Genomic DNA, 25799 nt, shown 5'->3' on the forward strand with positions numbered 1-25799 from the left:
AATTTGGCTTCTGGAGAAAAAATAATCATTATAAAATTGATTTATCAGTCATTTCTGTGTGTTAGGATGTTATTAAATGTGGCAACAATGTTTTTTTGTTTTTAAGCTCCCATCAGCTTGGCATGTGTTTGCAAATGTAAGTGAAAGTTGACGAACTATTGTAAACTCTCTGTTAAAAGATTGTTTGTTTGTTTATTAAATTTGAAGTTTCCTAAAACCATTAGTTGTGTCATTGTGACTTAAACTTGTCCTGGTCAGGGCCATTGAAAAAAACAAAGTGATGGCTTAAATGAGACCAGATTAGTTAAGTAAAGGTTAACAAATGCTACCATTTTGTTAACACAAACCAGTTTGGTCAAGTTTCTCCGAAACACAGGGAGCCTTTTCAGATCACGGGATATTGTTTGTTAGCTGTGCTGGAAAACAAGATGCTTTCCTAATGTGGCAAAAGTTTAATTGTTATGCACGCTGGTAACATATCCAAGCTTAAGTATAGTAGTATTACTATGTTACTAAAAAGATTACCGTGAACCAATTACGAATAAAAGGTCGCATGTTATGACCTTACAGTGTTAGGCATAGCAAACATACCTGCTGCAACAAAATACTGACAACTTACAATGTGTTCATTAAAACTCAGAGAAGCAAACATCTAAAGAAAAGGGCAGGGCTCACTTTTGAAACAAGGAACAAGAAGAACCAGGCATATGAAGGGATACTAATGAGTCTCCTGTGAAAGCAGCTGTTAAGGGTTCGTGTCAAGGGTTTTTCAAATGTTTAATTACAGGGAGACGCACAAACGAAGTCGAAACCTAATTTCTATCTGTAGTCCCTGAGCAAAAAAACACTAGTGATGGGTCAGTTATAGCAAAAAGGCATGGTTTATTTTAACCCGGTCATGGCAGGAGATTCAGTACAACTGAAACTGGTGTGCATACCGAATGATCTCAGCTAGGGAAATGACCTACACACTCTAAAGCCTGTGCTGAATTACTATGAAATTGCAGTACGGAGATGAGTACTGGGAAGCTACCATGTGAACAGATGGGAAAAAACATAATAATAAGAGACTCCACCAGACAGCAAAAAGGAGAAAGCAGTGATCTATCTGATTATACCAGGTGTGGGGAAAAATATGGCCTGGCGTACATAGACAGTGAGAAAGATTCTAACCACGGCAGGCCTCTGGGAATGAGCCATCCTAAAAGCATATACAGTGGGGCAAAAAAGTATTTAGTCAGCCACCGATTGTGCAAGTTCCCCCACTTAAAATGATGACAGAGGTCAGTAATTTGCACCAGAGGTACACTTCAACTGTGAGAGACAGAATGTGAAAAAAAAATCCATGAATTCACATGGTAGGATTTGTAAAGAATTTATTCGTAAATTAGGGTGGAAAATAAGTATTTGGTCACCTCAAACAAGGAAAATCTCTGGCTCTCACAGACCTGTAACGTCTTCTGTAAGAAGCTTTTCTGTCCCCCACTCGTTACCTGTATGAATGGCACCTGTTTGAACTCATCATCTGTATAAAAGACACCTGTCCACAGCCTCAAACAGTCAGACTCCAAACTCCGCCATGGCCAAGACCAAAGAGCTTTCGAAGGACACCAGGAAAAGTATTGTAGACCTGCACCAGACTGGGAAGAGTGAATCTACAATAGGCAAGCAGCTTGGTGTGAAAAAAATCAACTGTGGGAGCAATCATCAAAAAATGGAAGACATACAAGACCACTGATAATCTCCCTCGATCTGGGGCTCCACGCAAGATCTCATCCCGTGGGGTCAAAATGATCATGAGAACGGTGAGCAAAGATCCCAGAACCACATGGGGGGACCTGGTGAATGACCTGCAGAGAGCTGGGACCAAAGTAACAAAGGTCACCATCAGTAACACACTACAACGGCAGGGATTCAAATCCCGCAGTGCCAGACGTGTTCCGCTGCTGAAGCCAGTGCATGTCCAGGCCCGTCTGAAGTTTGCCAGAGAGCACATGGATGATGCAGCAGAGGATTGGGAGAATGTCATGTGGTCAGATAAAACCAAAGTAGAACTTTTTGGTATAAACTCAACTCGTCGTGTTTGGAGGAAGAAGAATACTGAGTTGCATCCCAAGAACACCATACCTACTGTGAAGCATGGGGGTGGAAACATCATGCTATGGGGCTGTTTTTCTGCCAAGGGGACAGGACGACTGATCCGTGTTAAGGACAGAATGAATGGGGCCATGTATCGTGAGATTTTGAGCCAAAACCTCCTTCCATCAGTGAGAACTTTGAAGATGAAACGAGGCTGGGTCTTCCAACATGACAATGATCCAAAACACACCGCCCGGGCAACAAAGGAGTGGCTCCGTAAGAAGCATTTGAAAGTCCTGGAGTGGCCTAGCCAGTCTCCAGACCTCAACCCCATAGAAAATCTGTGGCGGGAGTTGAAAGTCCGTGTTGCTCGGCGACAGCCCCAAATCATCACTGCTCTCGAGAAGATCTGCATGGAGGAATGGGCCAAAATACCAGCTACTGTGTGTGCAAACCTGGTAAAGACCTATAGTAAACGTTTGACCTCTGTTATTGCCAACAAAGGTTATGTTACGAAGTATTGAGTTGTATTTTTGTTATTGACCAAATACTTATTTTCCACCCTGATTTACGAATATATTCTTTACAAATCCTACCATGTGGATTCATGGATTTTTTTTTCACATTCTGTCTCTCACAGTTGAAGTGTACCTCTGGTGCAAATTACTGACCTCTGTCATCATTTTAAGTGGGGGAACTTGCACAATCGGTGGCTGACTAAATACTTTTTTGCCCCACTGTAACTGTATATCTGAGGCTGAAAAAGTCTGTGGCTGATCACTAATTCTTCTTTATTTCACTCCCTTTATGTATCATCTGCCTCCATCTTACCCCACACCTTCTGTAACACCAACCCTTTGCATGTCCTCTTTCAGTTTTCATTTGTTTTTTTCCTGCATTGATGTACAACATCAGAATGTTTCATAAAGAGTGGTTAGAAAGTACCAGCAATTAATTTGTGTGGCACATTGGCTTTCATCATAGTTGTTTTCACTTGCCTTCTTTCATGTTCTTCCTTTCAGTAAACAGTCAGAATTCATAAAAACACCACTTTTTATCTTTTTTGTTGTTGCCATGGCTCTAAACAAAGTTTAGTTGAGGAAGAAAGTGCATAGGTTTGAATCCTTTTTAACTTTCCAGACTGGGATCTCCAAGGATATTAAAGAACTTCACGGTGGCAAGGTAATGGGGTGTGGGGGATTTAGACCGATAATGATAATACGTGTTTGGAATAATGCATGAAGGCCAGAGAAAGGTGGGGTGTTGGTTTTAAAGAAGCAGGCTACGAGGCATGCTTCAATGATTGTGACATGGCGCTTGCCTATCTCACTAAAGAGGAAAGGGGGATGGAAAGAAGCTTACTGTGTATAGTTTTTTCAGGCTGTTGGGGATCTTTCAGTTTCTATTTGGGTATTGACTGCTTTTTCTCTCATTTTCATTCCAGTCCTTGCCTTTTGGTTTGTGTTTTAAGCCACTTAGCACTGACCTATAAATCATTCAAGCATAAAAGACCCGTTGCCACTGATTTTCAATCCATACCTCAGCCCATTTCTCCCTGTTTCCCTTTCCTCTTTGACTGAGACCATTTTTCATTATGCTTCGACGAACATTAGCTGGATCAACAGAAGGGTTAGATGCATCACTGCATTCATCCTTTTTTTTTTTTAAGGACTTGACTTTCATGACTTACTGATAGCTTTTTTTGGGGGGGGGCACTTAGGCCACTTTTGTCTTTTAGGCCACTTTTGTCTTTTTTTTTCCTTCCGCTTGTCCAGTTTCCTGCAGATCATGATGAGATATTCTTTAAGTTTTCAGCTAACAGCTCTTTAGGAATGACTTTGGTGCAAAAACACCCTGTCAAACTTTGTTATCTTTTGCATTTTTCATAGATTAAATTAAAGCAAAAGAAACAAATTGTGGTTGTTTGTGACAGGCTGGTAGTAACAAAGTGCTTAAAGATATGATATAAAATTGGTTCTTTGCTAAATTGTCTGCTATGTGTAGACGCAAAAATGGTTTATGCCTTGAGTTAAGTGCCTTTTCATGCTTGAATGACACACAGGTCACTGTTAAGTGGCTTAACAACAACAACAACAAAAAGTCCCCTGAAGATGGTCAGGCACAAAGGATTTTCTGGGACTTTTATACTCTTGCAAAAATCAGTCCATAAAAGGCCAGTTTTATTCTCTCTAATATCCAATCCAACACTGGGCCATCAAGAGAAACTGTAAGCACAATAACAACAACAACAAACTTTATTTATAGAGCACATTTAAAAACCAGTGGTATACCGAAGTGCTTAAGATAAGAGACAGAGAAGTAACACGAGTATTATAAGGCCTTAGCAAAGTATCAAATATACTCACAGGTCAATGCCACTAATACACAGGGGTAATATGAAATGCATATCAAAATAAAAACATAATAAAAGCACAAGCCATAAAAATATGTATAAGGAAAAATAGAGTAAGTCTAAAAGTCAAGTGCAAGCATTAACAAGGAGGGAAGGCGAGATTAAACAAATAGGTTTTTAACCGTGATTTAAAAGATTGGATGGAATCGGACGCCCGGATCACAATCAGAAGGTTATTCCACAACTCTGGTGCAGCCAGGGCAAACGCCCGGTCACCTCTAGACTTCAGCCGACATCTAGGCTGCACCAAGAGTAACTGAGTAGATTATCTTAATGCTCTGGCAGGAACATACGATTTAAGGAGTTCCTTAAGGTAGCTCGGTGCTGTGTTGTTGGTAATTTTAAACGTGAGCAGCAGTATTTTAAATTGGATGCGGTATTTTATGGGTAGCCAATGCAGGTCAGCTAGAACAGGAGTGATACAGGCAAACTTCCCAGTTCTGGTCAGAATGTGTGCCGCAGCATTTTGGACTGTCTGCAGTCTATGAAGGAGGGCAGAATGAAGACCAAAATAAAGTGAGTTGCAGTAATCCAGCCTTGAGGTCACAAAGGCGTGGATGAGCTTTTCCAGTTTTCCAGTTCCCGTCAATAATGAGTTTATTAATTCGTAATTTGTAGTTGTTATGGCAAGTATTTTATCACAAACATGTTTTCACATACCCATCATCCACAGAGAAACAATTCATTTTTACTCATTTTTATACTGAGCTGCTCTTTGACAGAGAGGTTGTCTTTTTCAATGACTATTCACAAACGGCCCTTTTCACAGTATTCATCTGGCTTCCCTTTCTTGTTTCCTGCAGTGCTTTTGAAATTATTAAAGGCTACATTTCTTTACACTCAAATTCATCTTTTCATTTAGTATTTCAGGAAACAAATTTGGCTTAACTGAGCCATAAAAATGATCTTTTCTTATCCTGATGAGTTCTCACAAACTGCTTTCTTGTTAAAGCAAATCCTTTAGACAACTGCAGTTTATTTAAAAGACTGTTCATATAACTAGTTGTTAATTGGAAATTGCACGTATACTCTTTTCCTGCAGCATTCAACAGACTTGTTGTTGTGTTTAGCTTCAGTTTTTTTGCACTGTTGTGTTAAATGTAGTCTGTATAATGTGTTTTAAATGAGACTAAACACAGTAAACTTTTGAATAATTATTTCAATCCATTTTACAAAATAATTTTAAAGTTATTATTGTAAGTTGATGCTAATTGAAATCACGTTAATTTTAGTAATTTCAAAGGCGTGTATTCATATTTCTTGAATACTGTATCTGGCTCCTCTATAAATTGTCAAATTGTCTGTGTAGAGTGAGATAATAGTTCCTCAGGTGTTTGTTACTCCCATAGACATCTTTTAAATAAATTATTTTGATGACTGTAGTAGTAATGTAATGATCAAGATGAAAGTCTTCACTTGAGACCACTTTGAAGCTGGCCTACCTGACGGAAGCGCTTGAGATGGAGGATCAGTATGTCTGGCAGAGTCCACAGGCTCATCTTCACCATACCCTGTTGAAGCTGCTTACAGTGGGGGCACTTCCAGGCATCATCTGGTGCAAGCTGCAATCAATATTTACATCAATTAGGTGCATAGTTACATAAATAAAGCAGGTGATATTAATCTATTTTTCATTTGCCTTTCCCAGATCAAAAATAAAAGCTTGCCTGTCATAATTTTGGGTTTTGTCATAATGATGCCTGATTGCATGAAAGCTTTTTGAATTAAAGTCTTGTCCTTGTTCTACTTAAAGGTAGAACAATTTTCTCGCTTTCCTCGTCTTTGGTTTTTCATCTTCACAGAAGCACCTTAAGGCGCTTTGAAGTCACTGTATAGAGGATAAATTGACTGGATTTTGTATGGCACATTTCTCATCTTATTGACCACTAAAAGTGCTCTACTCATTCACAAAGCTCTTCATATAATGCTACAAAATACCCCCCAAACACACACGCGGATGATAAATGATGAGCAATTTTGAGGTGCGTTTGACATGCAGACTAAAGGACCCATTGATAAAAAAAAAAAGTACACCACCCCTCCAATTACTGATAAATCTATTCTACTGCCTAAGCCATGGTCACCTTAAATACACTTTCATTAGCTCAACATATTAAAATGCATCATCTTGGGATTTTTCTCTTCTTGCTTTATGGTTTAGGGGTCTGTGCTGCAGACTGGCAAATCTAAAGAATGGTAAAAGGTTCACTTGTTTGTGACTGACATCTCAAAGATTGCTTGGACAGGAAAAATGCCTTTAGCTGCATCAGCTCGTCATAGTACTCAGAGGAAAAATGGACAACTTCACAAAAATTATTATATAAATAATGCCCTTAGGCTAAAAAATGTCCTGTGCACACACGCTGTCAGTTAATCCCACTACAACTGTCTCATGGCTAGAAACCTAACATTTACAGTTGCTATGGTTACAGGCGGGTTTTGAAAGGCAGACAATAAGTCAGCGCTGCCCACTGAGACTTTGTGTTTTGTTTTCAAAAAAGCAGAGCCTCTCTCACAAAAGTGCAGTACAACATGTTTAGATTCTCTTCCATAAAGAAAAACTATGTTTCCCTTTCACACACTGTTGCCCTTTGAGCTGCAAGTCTGATTGTGGGTTACACTTGCTATAGCAATAAGTGACCAGATAAATATTACCGGCCAAGAAACTGCAAACGCTAATCAAACCTGGTACAATGTGTCAATTCTCTGGCTGGCTTTTGTGCAGGGTCCCTTACAAATAAATAAACAAATAAAGCTACTGTTGGAGTTAGGGGTGTGGTTTGTGGCTCGGCAGAGGGAGAAGAGAAGGGGGAGGTGGTTCGGGTTCAGTGCTAGCTGAGGCTGTTACATGTAGTCCAATCGCTCTCCCCTATTCATGTAGTAGCACTCCTGAACCAGAGGGAGAGGAGTTTGGAGTGAGAGGAACAACTGCAGGCTTACAAACAGATGCGATGAACACAACGGGGAGAGTCGAGGTGCACAAGAAACGAGCGCTATACAAACAAATAATTAGCCATGGAAACAAATGTGTCTGCCTGTAGCGTCGGGACACACAGTGTATCTAACTTGTTACAACTACTTATTCTGTGAGCTCTCAAAGAGAGAAATTACTCTTGAATACCAGTGTCCACTGAGGCACATGCAGTACGATTGCTATGCTACTGTGTGTGTCAATGTGTGTGCACATGTACGACTACCTTTGTAAAGACTGGTTTTGGTTTTAGATCTTGGGAGGAAGGATTTTGAGAAAGTGGATAAGTTTTGACTATGACTTTGTGCTTTTTTTCTGAGAGCTTCAGAGGGTTGGAATTTGGCTTTAGGGCCAAGGTTTGGGTTCAGAATGAGATAATTATATAAGAGGATAATAAACTAAACCATAAAGGAGATTTCATCATGCACATCTTGCTGCTGTGGTGGGAAAAATCTCTTCTGTGTTTCTTTAGAGTTTGTATAGATGATGTGCTGTTTACTATTGTTAGTACTGAGATTATACTGACATTTTGTTCTTGGGTACAAAGCACCATTATAATGTGTGTTGTCCCATAAACACAAGCAATGACAAGACATCTATATAACAATGGCCTGACTGCAGGACTGCCAAAAATTATTTTCAAGCTGCCAACTTGTCATAAACTTTGAGGAGTCAAAGTTAAAGGGCAAAAACAAAAAGGATAAAAGGTTTTGTCTTTGGTGCTCAGTGACCAAGGCTGCAAGATTACAATATAAATTGTTATAATGTCACCGGACAAAACACAAATTGTGAGTTTCTAAGAAGAGCCTTTGCTGCTAAACCTTTGTTAATCTAAAACAAGCAGCAGTATAAAGTAAAAAGAAAAACAAACAAAAAAACACCCCGAATAGCTTGATTTTCTTAAATTCAGAAATTCAGGCTGGGCAGAGAGCAGCCAGTGATCTTCTGGGCTGTGTTGATGACCCTCTGCAGTACTTTCCTGTCCACAGCTGAGCACCCTGCATACCATGTTGTTATGCCGTACGTTAGGATGCTCTCTATGGTGGCTCTGTAAAATGTCACCAGCAGCCTCTCCTCCAGGTTGTTCCTCCTGAGCACTCTCAGAAAGTGGAGACGTTGCTGGGCCTTTTTTACCACCGACGTGGCATTTGCAGTCCAGGAGAGGTCATCAGAGATCTGCACGCCCAGAAACCTCATGGAGTCTACCCTCTCCGCACAGTTCCCGTGAATGTAAAGTGGGGCCGGGTCTGCTCTGCCCTTCCTGAAGTCCAAGATAAGTTCTTTAGTTTTCGTGGTGTTCAGTTGGAGGTTGTTAACTGAACACCACTCAGTCAGTCTGTTGACCTCATCTCTGTAGTCCGACTCATCCCCCCTTGAGATGAGTCCAACCACTGTGGTGTCATCCGCAAACTTTATGATGGTGTTTGAGAGATGGGTAGGGGAGCAGTCGGATGTGTAGAGCGTAAACAGGAGGGGACTCAAAACACATCCTTGTGGAGACCCGGTGCTGAGTGTGATGGTGCTGGACAGGTGGGGGCCGAGTCTGACAGACTGTGGTCTATTTGTCAGGAAGTCCTTGATCCAGAGGCAGATGGGGGTGGAGAGTCCCAGGTGAGACAGTTTCTGGACCAGGATCTCCGGGATGATATGATTGAATGCTGAGCTAAAGTCCAGAAAGAGCATTCTCACATCGCTTCCTCGGTGCTCCAGGTGACTCAGCGCAGTGTGGAGCGCTATGGTGATAGCGTCCTTGGTGGATCGATTTGTCCTGTAGGCAAATTGGTGGGGGTCCAGAGTGGGAGGCAGACCGGCCCTGATGTGCTGACAGACCAGTCTCTCAAAGCACTTCATCACTACAGGCGTAAGTGCAACAGGCCTGTAGTCATTTGGGCTGACCACAGGCCCCATCCTATCTTAATGATCTTATAGTACCATACGACCCCATTAGAGCACTTTGCTCTTACACTGCAGGATTACTTGTTGTTCCTAGAGTATTAAAAAGTAGAATGGGAGGGAGAGCTTTCAGTGGAACCAGCTTCCAGTCACCGTTCTCACTCACTATGTGTTAATAGACCTCTCTGCAATGAATCATACTTGTTATTAATCTCTGGCTCTCTTCCACAGCATGTCTTTTATCCTGATTTCCTTCTCTCACCCCAGATAGCAGATAGCCCCGCCCCTCCCTGAGCCTGGTTCTGCCGGAAGTTTCTTCCTGTTAAAAGGGAGTTTTTCCTTCCCACTGTCGCCAAAGCACTTGCTCATAGGCGGTCCTATGATTGTTGGGTTTTTTCTCTGTATGTGTTATTGTAGGATCTACCGTACAATCTAAAGTGCCTTAAGGTGAGTGTTGTCGTGATTTGGGGCTGTATAAATAAAATTGAATTGAATATATGCTTCTTTATATTTAAACACTAGAGTTATATTCGGCATCTAAAAAAAGCAAATCATTTCATTCAATTTTTCCTCTTTTTGCTTTGTTTTGTGTTCTCATCTTCGTTTGGTTTGTGTCCTTGTCTCTTTTGGTTTGTTAAATTTTGTGAATTGTAGACGCTACACTGTCATCTCCCACTCTCCGAGCTCCACTCCAGTCACCGTGCACACCTGGGGCTTATCAGCTCGTGCATGCCAGTGTGCTGGGTACGCTGAGGCATTGTGCTATGCTGAACTGAAGTTTATTCGTCATATCTTGGATGTTCAGTTTACACAACTGTTAGTTTTGGACCAGCCGTCTCATCACCTCACTGCCCAACAACGTTTCTGTTGTTCAGTAATTCTTCTGCAGCACTCACGTGCCTGCTCATCACACCTTTCCTCCAACATTAGTGCTCTCTACCTGCACAGCTCTACACTCAGCAGACTTTGCCTGCATGTTCCATCTTCTAAGACTCATCTTATCCACACCGATGTTTTTTGTTTTGCTGTTTATTTCATTTTATTTTTTTTCCAATTTCCATCTCAGGAAGAAAAAGGGGAATAACTGTAACATGATGTAACATCCTTTGTCCTGAGGTCTATATTTTTCTCTTTTTCATATAAACAAACTCACACGACTAGTAAGGTGGAGAAAAACTCCAGTATTCGCCCTCTTATAGATCTGTTTCTGGGCTCTACTAGTTCCTAAGACAATATGTCTTCTAACCTGTAAATGCTCCTCTATGTTCGCTTGCTGTTACTAACTCTACTGTTCGGTCCCAAACATGCATTTATTACTGATTTCTTTAGAATGTCTAAAACAACTAAACACTGTTAACAAACTGTACCTTTAAGGAAATGAATTCAACGTTTGATGCTTTTACTTTATGTAAGTACACAGAATTTAATTAGCAGACACTATTTTAAAGCACATGCTATTTTAAAATATATTTTGTAGTTTTTTTTATATATAATATTGAAATACAGTAATCCAATAATATAGAGTGCCATAAAAAGTTCCAGTTGCTCAGATATACTAGTGTTTTTTTAAACTGCACAGTATATTTACCCATCTACGGCATTTATTTTCCCATGGTAGCCACTTTGATTCTTTCACTTGTTTTGTCCACTTTCCAATGACAAGACTTCAGATTCTTAAACAAAATAGATGGTGAACATTAAATTAAATAAGCTTTTTGTTGTAAAATAAACCTTTTAAACTGTCAAGAGTTGTCAGTAGTCACTGCCCCACTTTCACAGCAGCTATGAAATTCTATTCAATCAAAGAGAGCAACTGGTTGAGGATCTAAAATGAAGGTAAGTTATGCTTTAGAAGTTTGAAATGATGTAAAAACACTTCAAAGTTCTTCAGATTTGCGATTTCCACCATCAGAAATGTTATTAAAATGGCAGTTAAGGGAAAATGTGGGACATTAAGATGTCTTTCAGGCAAAAACTGCATGTCGGTTGGACAGAAAGGCAACACACGATCTGATACATACAGCAAAAGAACTGCAGAGTAGATTGGCTGACACGGGTTTGGTGTTGCATTATTGTTTTGTCCATGCTAATATACAAGCAGGGTTAACAAAACTCATGAGAAGAAAACTTTACAACCTCACAGCCGTGTACACAGTTCTCAAGAAAATAAGGAAACAAAAATCAGAAAAAAGCTAAGCAGGAGTTAAACATGTGTTCTTTGACCACAATCACCAAAGCTCTGTTTGGAAAAACACAAAAAGAGTGGACTCCACTACATATTAGCAAATGTCATTCAGTTTGTTAAAGAAACTAATATAAAAGTTCTTTAACAGGACAAATATCCAAATCATAACCCATAGTCCACCATGAAGTAATTCAAGAAACCCAAGCTGCTCTCTCGGAGAGCTTTCACGGTCCCTCTTCTGCACGCTGTGTGTGCCAGCCAGCTTAAAAGTGTCCCAGACCTTGAAATGAACTCCAAGGAACAGAAAGATTTAATTAGCTTTATATACAGTAGAGTCTACAAGCCTCCATTAATGTTTAATTTTATTTTTTTAAGTTTGTGAAATAAAAAGCAACATTAGCATTTGAAAGAGGCTCACTGACCAGGTTTTTGCTCACATATTTACTTCAACAAAATTGCTGAAGGCTTTTGCCTGTTTTGTTTTCCTTCCAAAAGAGTAGTTTTACTTCACTAATGACATTTTTAACTATTATATGACAAACTTCTTTTTCCAGCCCAACATACTGCCTGTCACTGATAGTTTGAAAGCCTTTTTATCTCACTTAAAGAGGCAATATTATGCAAAATAGCTCGAGTAGAATAAACACGGTGTTAGAATACACCAAAGGCCACATGATTTATTTAGATAACTAAAAAATCTAAAATCTGTAGTCAATCAGGGAGCAATGTTTAATCCGCAATGAGACATTTGTTCCGTGACTTTAGCCTTTAAGATACCATTTCATCCCAGCCAACATCAGCACCCTAAAAAAATAAAAGAGCTCCTCTCTCCAGAACCACTGGAAAAGAAAAAAACTCTGGCATTTCACTGGTGCTTGTACAAACATTAATAGGTATTGTCAGAAAACACAACATTTTCTTTTCTTTTTGTTTCTTTTTTTGTAAAATGTTAACTAAACAAAAATAAACTGTATAATATGCCTAAATATATGCAATGTAAAGTAACTATAAACTACTAGAAAGTACACATTTAAGGTCAATAACTGCTAATATAATGAAGTATCTTTAAATTAGCTATACTTTGGGAGTGGCTGGGGGAATAGTAGACAGTCTCAGCTGACGATTTGGAGTAAACACTGACTCACATCCACCCACGTTGACCTTACGTGCATGTCTTAAGAGTTTGGACAAAAGCAACCACAGAAAACTCACACAGGCACCAAGCAACATGTACCCAGGTTCTTTAAGCGGTGTGAAAGACTGGCTGATGACATAATTGGTTTCTCTCTCTAGTTCTTTGTGTGATTAATAAAATTTAAAATGGAACAATTACAAAGAAACCACAAAGGACTTAAGAGAATTCATCCTCAAAAGCCAAAGCATGTCATAGGTTTATAACAAGTGAATAAGATCAGCACCCAAAGATTTTAGTCTTAATCTTGCTGGCGACCAGATGGGGGAAAAAGAACGAAAAAAAAAAGCACTGAATACAAACACGGCTCAGCTCTCACTTTCACATAGAATGTTAGAATTTTCAGTAGCAGTAACAACGATTCTAAATCAGAACCATCATTTTTCTTTTTACATTTATTTTAAAAAGATCCATAAGACAATCCTCATTAGGGTTTAAAAAAATACACAAAACATCTACAGCAGGTGTTAGACATTTTGTCATTACCTCCAGCTCCTAAACTGACTTGATTCTGTTTCTGTACAGCTTCTCACAGACTCTAAATACTCTTGCAGGGTTAGCTTCATATTTTTGAACAGCTTCTCTTTGAAATGCGTATGCTTGTGACAGCTCTGTTTCTCAGTAGTGCACACTGTTTTGGTTGCCTGTTTCTTTTCTCTAACTCTTTTGTCATTTGAGACCAGCCAGATGCATTTACATAGTATTCATCACCTAATCTTGGGCTTTACACAGCTGCACGGGTGTCATTTATTATCATTTACGAACAATCTATAACATCCTTTCCCAGATAGACTGTTTTTGTTCACTCTTTGAGATTTTACATAGTGACCTTTGGCCTTTAATCTGGATTTTATTGGCCTGGTCTTACCTTGAAACCTGTTAATTTTTAAGGCATATAGAGTTGAGTCCTATAATCAACAGCCTAAGAGACAATACTTGCTAAAGTGTAGGAGAAATCATCTGGTGATGATAATGTGATTTCTACAGTACGAGTGTTTCTGAGGCCATTAACAAAAATGAAATGCAGTATTTGGTGTTAATACTAAGGAATAAACCTGATCTAATTCATGCAAAAAAATATGGTTTACTGGACTGAAAAGTGTTTAGTCAATGAGAGAATTAGATACATGCTTCAGGTGTTTCTATCTTGAAAACTGCGTGTGTGCAGTGTATACAGCTGTGTCCTAGCAACAACTACCCCCCCCCCCCTTTCCTGTTTTCCATAGTTGTCGTACTTGCATCTTTCAGATCAAACAAATTCAAATATTAGACAAAGATAACCACAATAATAACAAAATGTACATTTTAGATGATGATTTCGTGTATTAAGGGAAAGAACATATCCAAGCCTACCTGGTCCTGTGTGAAAACAGGATTACCCCCTATACCTAATAACTGATTGTTCCATCGTTGGGAGCAAGAACTGCAATTACGCAACTGCAATAACTGGCAATCAGTCTTTCACATCACAATTTTTCTTTCCAGAATTGTTTTAATTTAGCCACATTTGGGGGGTTTTGAGCATGAACAGCCAAAGCATTTCAATGTGATTTGAGTCTGACTATCACTAGGACAAAAAAACCCTCCAAAAAACATTTTAAGCCAATAAGAGGTGGAATAGCCGCTGTGTTTTGGAGCTTCAGGGTATAAACTGATGGCCAGACATTCCCCTTCAGGACTTTCTAGCAGAGAGCAGAACTGATGGTCCATCAAGTCGCCCGCAACAAATTTTTAATTAGATAGTGGGAGGAGCCTACTTCACTTTGTTGGGCATGTTCTATTCAGATGATATCTTGATTTAACAGGTGTGGCATGATTGATTTAACTTGATTTGATTTAACGGGGGGATTGCTTTTTCACATAGGACCAGGTAGGTTTACACTAGATATCTTTATTCCATCATTTAACCCTCTCAAGGCAGGCGGTGCCGATTTGCAACAGTTAAAAACTAACAACCTGATTACCCCACATACATATTTTATGAGGTTTTTTTTACTCAGAAGTACCACTGCAGGACTTGGTTGTACATTAGCAACAAAAAGTTTAATTTGAGCCTGAGAGGGTTAAAAACTGCACTTTGCATTTACCCACATTATCTTTATGTAATGTTAAAATTTTAAAAACATGTCATTGTGACAAATATTCAAAATTCTAAGAAACCAGCAAGGGAAGAAAGACGTTTTCACAGCATATTGTTTTTGCTTGAGTCATATAAATATGCTTTAACTTCCCCAAGAACTGTAAATGGACTGTGTAAAATGAGTTACCCTGTGGTACAGCACTGAGATGCAGTCTTACTGCTGAACTGATGGCACTTTTTGCTTTTACGGCACACAAACTGTGGCTGTCACTTGACTACTCTGGCTTTTTCATTCCATTATCCTTCTATCAGCACCAACTCACCTCTCACTTCAGACCCTGTCATTTTGCATCTGACAAGCTTCCTGTCTTTTCTCTATCATTTGATCCCCACTCAGCAGCTCTTCATCTAAGTCATTCCCATTACATACACTCGCTCACTAGAACTTGCACCTTCAATGTCATCTCAGTGCTCCTTCCTTGCACTTTTGTTATCCCCACATCCAGTTGGGTCTGTCATCTAGGCTTCTGAGGAGCAGCATCACGTCTCTGCCCAGCTTCCATTGGTGATAGCCAATCAGAGCAGGACTATCTGTTGTTGTGATTTGGTGCAGTATAAATAAAACTGCTTTGAATTGAATAGCCAGATAACAATAGTGAACCCAAGTCTGGTCTGCCCTACACATGTTTATCACAGCTATGACATTAAAATAGTACTATAGCATGTGAATACGACCAGCCAAGCATAAGTAATAATAGTACAACATTACCTTTCATTAGGTCTGAAAAAACATTAGGTATTTTTTCAGACAGCAGAAAGGATTAGTCTAGAAAAACTATCTGGATGTCAGAAATATTAGTCCTTGACCTGGTGTCATGCCCATGCGCAAGCAAAACAGGAAGGTAATGTGGAAGAGCTTTCCCTCTCAGTGGCTGTTGAGCGGTACAATTAAGATTAAAATATGCCAAGTTTGTGTGCGAGTCTGTGAGACATGAGTAGCACCATACTGAGCATGTGTGTGAATATGACCTGATGAGAGAATAGAGTGTCAGTTTGTGCGTGATGTCCTGACTAATCTGGGTAATTTGCACACACACACACACACGTCAGATTTGAAGAAACCTCCTGGATGAGAGGTGAAACATATTCGCAAACCTAAAGTCCAGCTGCCTTTATTTTTTTTTCCAGAGAACAGACACCACCCGACTGAAATATTACAGCAAGTACAGTAAAAGACAAGTACAAAAGCTAAGCACATAAAGTCAGCTCCAGGTATTAATTATCTATATCAATTTTTTAAATCTTAAATATTAGACATGATTTCAGTACAAATTAATGCATTAAAAACTAGCATTGTACATTAATAATTCAATAATTTATTATTATGTGCGATGCTGATTTTCCATTTGCCAATTGTAGCAAAATGCCAAAAAGGACAGGTTAAGACAGAAAGAAAGAAAGAAAGAAAACTAAGGAGGATACGGATGTATTCTAGTTGAATTGGCAAATGCAACAGACCATCGTCTCTGTGTGATAATTTTATAGACATCTGTTGATTTCTGACATCAGACTGCGCATATGGGTGTTGAAATCAATAAATCAGTAAGCATGTAAGCAAGTAAAAGGTGCTACAGTGGACCTTTTATTTTTTCTAAATACTTATGTGGCCTTTTTGACTTGGAGTGCAAATTAAAATCTGGAGATTAAATTGCACTTGTTTCATGAAATTCAGGGAGATGAAACCTCCAATGCAAATGTTGTGTTATAACAGTGTAAGAACAAAAGCTTATTGTATTCCTCTTACGTACCTGTTCTTCTTTGGTGTACAGCTTAAAGCACTCATCCAAGGTACAGCTATGCTGCTGAAGGTGCTGCTGCTGCTGGTTCCTCACGCTCTCTGCATCTTTCACTACTTCCTCCTGGATGCTGCCAAATAAACTGGACCACACACAAAGTGGATTGGTCTAATTCAATGGCAGAATTGTGTTTACCATGTCACCCAAGATGACAACAGCCAACACTATAAAATTTTGAGTTCTGCACATTTTTAAAGCATTAAAATGTGTTCAGCCCTTACCATTCTTTGGTGCTTGGCTCCCATTCGATAACAAGCTTCACATGGGGGGGTCCTCCTGGGCCGCAGAACTTCAGAGCTCTACAAAACAGCGGAGAAAAGCAGGAAGGTTATCTTTTAACTCTGAATACATATTTTATGATTTTAGTTTTCTGAGTGTGATAGCATTCTGTGATCTTCAAAAGCCTGAAATAAACCACAATGAATGAAGTTTAAAAAAAAAAGAAAAAAGAAGAACGTTAAAATCTGTGTTGCTGTCATGCAACAGCTGCTCCTGTGACAGCTGCTATAGTGCATCCAGAGAGTACAGTGATGTGAAAAAGTGTTTGCCCACTTCCCGATTTCCTGTTGTTTTGTATGTTTGTCACACTTTAATGTTTCAGATCATCAAACAAATTTAAATATCAGGCAAAGATAACACAAGTAAACACAAAATGCATTTCCTAAATTACATATCTGAGTGTCATGGCAGAAGTTGTGGATACTTACAATGTACATTTTTTAAAAGAAAATTTGCAAGAATTTCAAGCAAATGTTTTTCACTTTGTCATTTGTGTGAAAATGAAGTTATTCCATTTAGAAATAAGGGAGTAATATAACAAAAGGCCAATCATGGCTATTGCACAGTATTAGATAGATATTTATCTTCGTGCAAGTTATCAGCACATGCTTTTCCACATTAAAAACACCAGAAAAACACATCCTTTAGTCGACTCTTCAGTTTCAGTTCAAGCAGAATGAAAACGTGAACTTCTGACTAATCGTATTAAAGCCCATCAATATTTGCACTTTTTACTTTTATTGTAATTTATTCCACCATAATATGCACACAAATATATACACAGTGGCAGGAGGATCACAGAGTGACAACGACCAAAGCTGAGACCTGGTTTCTCATCCAGGATTAGTATGCAAAAATATGATTTTTTTTCTCTGCCCTAATGTAGCAAGGGGCACGGTGTTTGTATTTCAGGGCTTACCTTCACTGCTTTCATCTCAGGAGGAAAGAAACAGCATCAGTATTCAACAGCCAAGTAGCTCTGATGGAAAGGCCAAGGTGCACTTAAAAATTACTGAATGCTAAGGACAGAATGATGGATCACCACCGGCAGATTTTTGGAGCCATGTCAAAGGTTTTTCTTTTCTAGATGGACATGAAAGGTGCTTGAGACTTCAAGCACGGCTAAATATTGACTGATTCTGACTATGAATAATTTCATTCCATCTTCAAAGCAGAACTCACATTGTTGTCTCAGTATTGTTCCCTACGAACGCATTTAATGCACTCGCTACTAGCAGATATCACACTTCTGTGACCTGTCAGCACAATAATTAGAGAAACGGACACTAAAAACTTTGAAAACGCCACCGCCTCTACAGATGCTCTCGTCGAAAAAGTCATCGCACAGTTAATTCCTCCCGGGAATCATTTGAATTTCTTTAACTGAAAGATTGCTCTGTGTGTAAACAGAGCACTACCACAAAATTAAATCGAATCCAGATCCCAGAGCATCAGCAGGAGCTCTGAGTGGCCAGTTAATTGTCTACAAGTCAATAATTATTTAAGTGTCACACAACATGCAGGAAAACATTAATTATCTTTTTAACAAGGTGGTTAGACAACAAGTTAATTGAAGCAATGCATTTCAAACTATTTTGTAAAGCAGATAAACACATAAAGGCACAGGCAAAAGACAACACAACTGTTATTTTTCATACTTTGTCAGTCGTTTGATTTCCCTCTTTGTTGCTTTCCCAAACCCTTTACTGCAGCTGTTTCCAGCTGTTTACTCATGAGCTTTTCTGCTTTCAGTTTTGTCTTCAGCTACTGAAATGCTGCTCAGTGAGATCCGGTGACGGAGCTGGTTGTTGAAAGTACTAGTTTTTTTTTTTCAAAAAGCTCCCAAAAAAGCTTTTACTGTATATTCTGGTCACTCTCCAGCGGCCACACTGATCCAAACACTTTGCTGCATTAAGATGACTCTGAACAGAATATAACACTACGGACAGCAAAGTTTATCTTGTATGATTTCATTAGAGCCTTGTCGATTGGTCGAGATTATTTAGTTGGTGATATACTGGTATTCGGATTTATAATGGCCAATAAATGAAAATGAAAATGAAAACAGTAAAGAAGGGATGCAAAACAACCATGTAATGAATGGTTTATCCACCAGAGAGCGGTCTGTAACTTCCCCGTTAGCAACATGATTAGAACACCACAAATACAAAAATCACTTGAAATCGAAAAGCAAGCGTAAATCCAATAAATCCACAACTTATGTGACAAGACAATATAGACAGAGAAAGAAGGTGAAGACACCCAGCAAAGGACTGTGAGTCAGACTTCTTAAACTGCTGCACTGTTGTGTATAGTGACCTGCTCACCCACTGAGCCAAACAAGCAGCAGTGTTGTATTGCCCTTCTAAGGACTTATAAATGCGTGATGCATGGGCATGCATGTGATGCATGCATGCTCATGCATCACACTGGCACACTTTTATAAGGTATGTGGTACTATGCTTTGGATTATGAGCCGTTGTAAACCTTCTCCATACTTTTTTCTTCCTGTTCTTGTGTTACAGGTTTTAGTTTTATCTGTCTAAATAATGCAGTTAGAGAACTGCTCTTATTGATTCTTATGTTTTTAGCAATATGTCATCTTTCTTTCCTTTAGGCTCACAGATGCTTTTTCCCCTGTGGCGAACCATTTGTATTTTCTCTATGTCTGCTTATGATAGACTGGGATAATGGCATGTTTACTTCCTGTTGAGCTTTCCTCACTTGGCTGGATATAAGATCATCCACCACTGTCGTCTTCTGTAGACCTCTAGGCCGTTTCTGTTGCTGAGCTCATTACCGTTTTTCCTTTTTACAGAAGCACGAAACTTAATGTTGCAATTTTTGCATGGTTCTCATATATATGTTTTCCATCTCTTTCTGAATATTTTGATTTTTCTTTTAAAGTTGGAGAACTATGATTTACTTGAAACAGATTTTCTTTCAAATGCTTATCATAAAGAAAGAAATCGGCCGCGATGAGTGAGTAAATGAAATATCCAGTTACATTTGAGCCCCTGAAAATGGTAAACGGTGTATAAGAATTATAAAAACTGCAGCTCTATTTAAAACACAGAGTACAAAACACAACCATGGAAAATGTGGCCCCCCCCCCACAAAAAAAAAGAATAAAAGAAGACAATATTACGGTGGCCCTGAGAGGCCAAACGGACTGCAACTTCAGAAAACACTTGCAAGTGGTCCGTCCGGTTATTGTCTCCCCAGAAACATTTCCGTTGTGTTGTGTGTGCTTTTGCAGCGTTTTTCTTTTTGCAGCATTTTTCTTTTTGCAGCATTTTTCTTTTTGCAAGTGTTTTCTGAAGTTGCAGTCCGTTTGGCCTCTCAGGGCCACCATACAATATAAATGAGTGTGAGATCAACAGAAAGCATCTGCATTGTGTATCGGTTTCTGATTTAGTAACTTACTGTGAGCCTCTAACGATTTAAAAGGAGCCATTTGGAGAAGCAAGTTTGTGACATTTTCTGCACAGCATGTGTGGATCAATATTTGCACAACCACAGAAATTTAAATCCCTTGATATTCACAGTAACTAGCTTAAAACATTTTTAAACTTAATCACATGATAGAAATAACTCCTTTTCCTGTGTTTCTATGTGTTTCCTGTTACTTGTACTTGTAGTCCAAGTGTTACCTCACTTATTATTTAATAGTGAGGTTTTTTTAGTTTTTTTAATTATATATATATATATATATATATATATATATATCCATAACCAAGTGGCCGGCATAGTGTACAGGAACATCTGTGCCGAGTATAACCTGGAAGTCCCGAGGTCAAAATGGGAGATGCCCCCAAGGGTGGTGGAGAATGACCGAGCTAAGATCCTGTGGGACTTCCAGATACAGACGGACAAAATGGTGGTGGCTAACCAACCGGACATAGTGGTGGTAGACAAACAGAAGAAGACGGCCGTAGTGATCGATGTAGCGGTTCCGAATGACAGCAATATCAGGAAGAAGGAACACGAGAAGCTGGAGAAATACCAAGGGCTCAGAGAAGAGCTCGAGAGGATGTGGAGGGTGAAGGTAACGGTGGTCCCCGTGGTAATCGGAGCACTAGGTGCGGTGACTCCCAAGCTAGGCGAGTGGCTCCAGCAGATCCCGGGAATAACATCGGAGATCTCTGTCCAGAAGAGTGCAGTCCTGGGAACAGCTAAGATACTGTGCAGGACCCTCAAGCTCCCAGGCCTCTGGTAGAGGACCCGAGCTTGAAGGATAAACCGCCCGCAGGGGCGTGCTGGGTGTTATTTATATATATATATATATATATATATATATATATATATATATATGTTCACAACACAGATATGGACCTTCTTCATGCAAAGCTCAACTACATCACAGCTATGAAATGAGCTTCAGCTGCCACCAAGAGGGCAAACCGATGCACATTTTCCCCAGACAGGTTTGTTCACACAAACACACACGCACACTGGAAGCTCATTTCCTAGCCCTCGGTGGGAAGCCTGACCTTCACCGCAGCTTAGTAGAACAACAGCACAGATTTAAATATTATACTCCCCTTCCCGGCTGTACTACAAAACCTTGACGTTGTTAATTACACAGGAAATAAAGCCTTTATCTTCATACTGTTAAACTGATATCATAGTTTGTATCCTTCAGTGCTATCAAGGTCCACTGGTTTCTGAAGGTATTCCTAGTTTTCCTCCACATGCCATCAGCAAGTATGAGATTTTTTTAGGATTTATCTCTATACATAGGTACATGGCAATTTTACACAAGATAAAAGGATACAATACAATATAATATTTTATATCCCAGAAGTTAAATATCAGCCACACTTAACGTAATCAGGTATTTGTTAAAATAAAATAAAATAAAAAAACTATTTTAAAACTCTGCATTTTTTAACATCATAAATTCTGGATACTGACTCCGTAATTGCTGGTGTCTAGAAAATTGTACAAGGAGAGGATGTATTGAACTTCACTGACTTGCCCATGAAAGTCAAAAACATGTTTGATTAAATTAAGGCTTATCTCAGCATGGCTTCTATTTTTAGATTTCTCCCTGGAAGTCTTGTTTTGATCACTTCCAACTCTGCATCTGTAATCAGTTTTGGACTCCTTCCACTGTGTAAAAAGTGCCCATGACAACAAAGTTGTAGGATGCCATATCTGCTGGGCATGGGGGTGATAAGCGACAATGTTGGTGTGGCTAAAAAAGCACTATGGCAATGTGAGTGCATTTAAGTGCACAGGTCTGTGGATTTTGTCCCTCAGATCTCACAGGACCTAACACTAGAACTCCACCTTTGACTGTAGAGGCTGAAGTCACTATCCACACCGTGCACCTGATGGACCTCCTCATGTGATGTGCGTTCTTGTGGTTTGGATGTTCTGTTTACATCCACTAAAGTCTGCGCCACATTTATACTGGATTAAAAAAGATGGCAAACACTGCCAAAGCTATAGGGTAAAAAAAAATCTAAGAACAATATAGATTGCACATTGAGGAAGCACAAAAGGACATGGACCAGGAGACCTGTCAGGGGAAATATGCTGACATGTCTGCTCTTTCCTTAGAGCACAACCAGTCTGAGATCTCACAAGAACGATGTGACTAACAGAAACAGGTATTTTGTCTTTATTGGCCCTAGCAGCCTACCTCACGCGAACAATAACACAACATATAGTTTGACATCACAGAAGGAGACAATGGCATACACCTTCATCAAAGGGTTTGTCTTGCGATGTATAGAAAAAACGACATTTTTCAAAGTAGCCATGCATCTTTGTGCAGGTCCTGAATCTTAGCTGGAGATGTGGCTCTAGTTAGAAGTGATAATTCCAGTGGCACTGTGAGCAGTCCAGCAATACACAAGGGCCTGACTTTGATGGAGAGATTGGCCACACCTAAATTAGCAGTCGTGCAGTGTAATGTTTAAAACTCAATAAATACATGGAAGAAGAAAAAATCAGCAGTCGTGGAACTATGATAACACCATGTATTCACATGTGTGTAGGTAGAGTGTAGGTGTAGGTGTGGTGTACCTGTCAACAGCAGGGTGGTACAGTGGCCTGCTGTCCTGTGGGGACAGGTAGCTGTAGGCTGCTGATCCTCCCACCACTCTGATCTTAAACAACGCTCCAGCATTCTGGAAGGAGAGAAGGTCACACTATTTAATACAGCTGTGTCCCTAAAGAAGGACTACCTCAATAAATGTCATTTATGTGCATATAAAGCTGTAGACAAATATAATAAATTTGAGAGGTGATGACATTATGATTGCAGAATATATAATTGAGATACGAAAAAAAAAAGTTGAAGGACACCTTTGTAGTTTGAAACTCTGATTTTCAGCCTGGGTGCTCAATGCCTTACAAAGCAATGTGTTTTTTTTTCTGTAGTATGATTTAATATAGGAGTGTGAATGTGAATATTTTCTAGTATGTTTCTTTGTTTCTTCTGTACAAAGCCAATAGGGATGATTTGTTCTCTCACATTTTATTTCCTCCCATCCTCTTGTTATAAAGGGCTACTGTATTTCTGATGCTCCATTTCCTTTGCTTTATATTACTTTTTATCATTTTCTGTCATGAAAAAGGCTTCCAAATTGCAATATTAATACTTTTGTCGAGTGATCTTTTTACAGGCATTATGTGTTTCAAATAGGCCTTTCAACCCTTGTTTAGACTTTATGTTCTGTACCATATGCATCCCTTCTCCCCAGATCTCATCCTTGTTGTGCAGGGCATCTCAACAAAAAGCCTCCATCAACTACTGACGGTGGGGGTCCTGTCACAATCTGCTACGTTTATCTGCGGCTATGCTATAAGAAGAGCTTATTGGTGTCTAACTACCCAAACACCTCAATTTAGTACACACACCTTTGCATTCATGTAAATTACATCCTTTACATGAGAAATCTCACTCTGATTTACAATACTTGTTAAAGAGCGTGACAGAAGCAACAGTGCAAGAAAAGAGTGATCAAGTATAACATAATCTACAAGGATTTTGTAAAAAGACTTTTAAAAAGTATATATGTGTATATATACACATATATACAAATTGACAGAGACTAGAACATTTTTAATCACTTTGTCCTATTTTTGTTTCTCTTGTGGGACTTTGGTTTTAAAATGCTCTGTTAACTAAAATGCTCTGTAACTATAATAACCTAGTCTCTCTGTCAGTCCTTCCACCTTTCCACTCAAATAGAGAAAAATGTATTTCCAAATGGATTACACTCTTTGTTGCAAAGACATAAGGGTTCATTATGAGTCGGCTGCTCTTGGAGAACAGGAACTGCAGTCGAGCATAAAGAGAAAGAAATTAGTTGGTTAATAGGAGCCTAGAGCAGTAATGACAAAGGCACAGTCTCTTTCTTGTTGGTTTTATGAGGTTGAGCGAGCATGCGTTCAGACATCCTTGTCTGTCTGTTAAAGTATAATGAAGGAAAGTGGATGAGACACTTCACACTAATAAGTAATCACGCAAGACTAGTACAGTTTTTGAATGAACGTTAGTGTTAAGCATTCATAATCTGCCTCACGGAGGCCAGCGACTCCAGTGAGGGAGACAGATGTTGGCATACTTTCCAAAAACCTGTGTAGACCAATTAAATGATTACCCTACAAGGAAATAAAAGATTTAAGGCTGAAAATATGAAGATGGGTGGAAGTTCAACTGGCTGCTCAAAAACTTTCATTTTTTTCTCTTTTCTTATGTTCAGCTGAATATATGAAAGACCTTCACACCATAAAGAAAAAGATAGAAGGCCATATATTTGAATTCACTGTTCACTCAGTAATATTTGACATGAGAAGTTCAAAGATTCAAGAAAAAACAAACTCAGAGCCAAAAGCTCATTTTTAGCAGAAACAGCCGAATTATAAAAATCCTCCAACATGGATTTACCATCAGGATAAAAGACTTAGGGAATTTTCTAAATATTCCCTAAAAAGGTCAGGCAACAAGCAGTAACGAGTGGTTTCCTTTTTATTCAGAGAGTTTTAGTAATTTAAAATTCAAATAAGCTGAATTCTGCTCTCCCAGATTTTCAAAGAGTAAAAGAATTTATATGAATGTAATGTGCTAATATAAAGTTTAGACAGGTATGCCGGAGACAGAGGCAAAATTAATAACATTTTCTAAAAAACCTGATAACCTTCAGAGAGTGAGCTGTGAAAGAAGAACTGGATTTTGACATGCGAATCGGTGTGTTTTCTTTTTTTGGACAAGCTGAGCTGTGTCTTGCTAAACAAACCTCTGGGTGGCACCAAAGCACTGTTTAATGATAATGAAAGGAGCATGACACTGGCAAAGAAACAGAGTTTTGTGTGGATCTTATGTATTATATTGCACAGAGATTACAGTAAAGCTGGTATTAGTTCTGTGGTTTCTTTTAAAATAACAGCAACAAAGCATCAGCAAGGCTTGATGGCCTTCACCCTCGAGATAGAAGTGGTCTTTACAGCTTAAAATATGAAAAAAAATAAAAAAAATAACAACAAACAAACAAAAATCCATATAGGGGCATTGGTTATTTTTAAGAAGAATAAAGGGGAAGTAAGGACAACAAGAGGATGTTTTCATATCTGGCCAGACAGGTTTTGAAGAATTAACTATGAAACTAAGATAGCAATCAGTAAATACCAGACTTATGTTTCTCCTTCTTTTCCTCCGTAGTTCCTAATCAAATAGACAGCTGCATGATGAATGGGTGCTTACGTGCCACAAAAATATTTACCCAGTAGTGTTGAGCCACGGTTCATGGTTTGAACACGCATCGGCTGAATCGCAGCTTTTATCAAGATTAGCAGCACATACTGAGTGGACAGTAGAGCTAAAATCTTACATACA

At 39.1% G+C, this 25799-nt stretch overlaps 1 protein-coding gene across 1 annotated transcript in view; it reads right to left on the reverse strand.

Annotated features, from left to right (window-relative positions):
* Positions 1–25799, reverse strand: part of usp43a (ubiquitin specific peptidase 43a) — a 125496-nt gene that overhangs the window by 20169 nt on the left and 79528 nt on the right. Inside the window, exons 9-12 of the mRNA XM_040024678.1 lie at positions 22985–23088; positions 16891–16968; positions 16622–16751; positions 5935–6054 (exon numbers count right to left, since the gene is read on the reverse strand). Coding sequence (XP_039880612.1) covers positions 5935–6054; positions 16622–16751; positions 16891–16968; positions 22985–23088 — 432 coding nt within the window. The remainder of the gene's footprint in view (positions 1–5934; positions 6055–16621; positions 16752–16890; positions 16969–22984; positions 23089–25799) is intronic.

Source organism: Simochromis diagramma, unplaced genomic scaffold, assembly GCF_900408965.1.
Source record: "Simochromis diagramma unplaced genomic scaffold, fSimDia1.1 OVJJ01000302.1, whole genome shotgun sequence".
Classification (NCBI taxonomy): Eukaryota; Metazoa; Chordata; class Actinopteri; order Cichliformes; family Cichlidae; genus Simochromis; species Simochromis diagramma.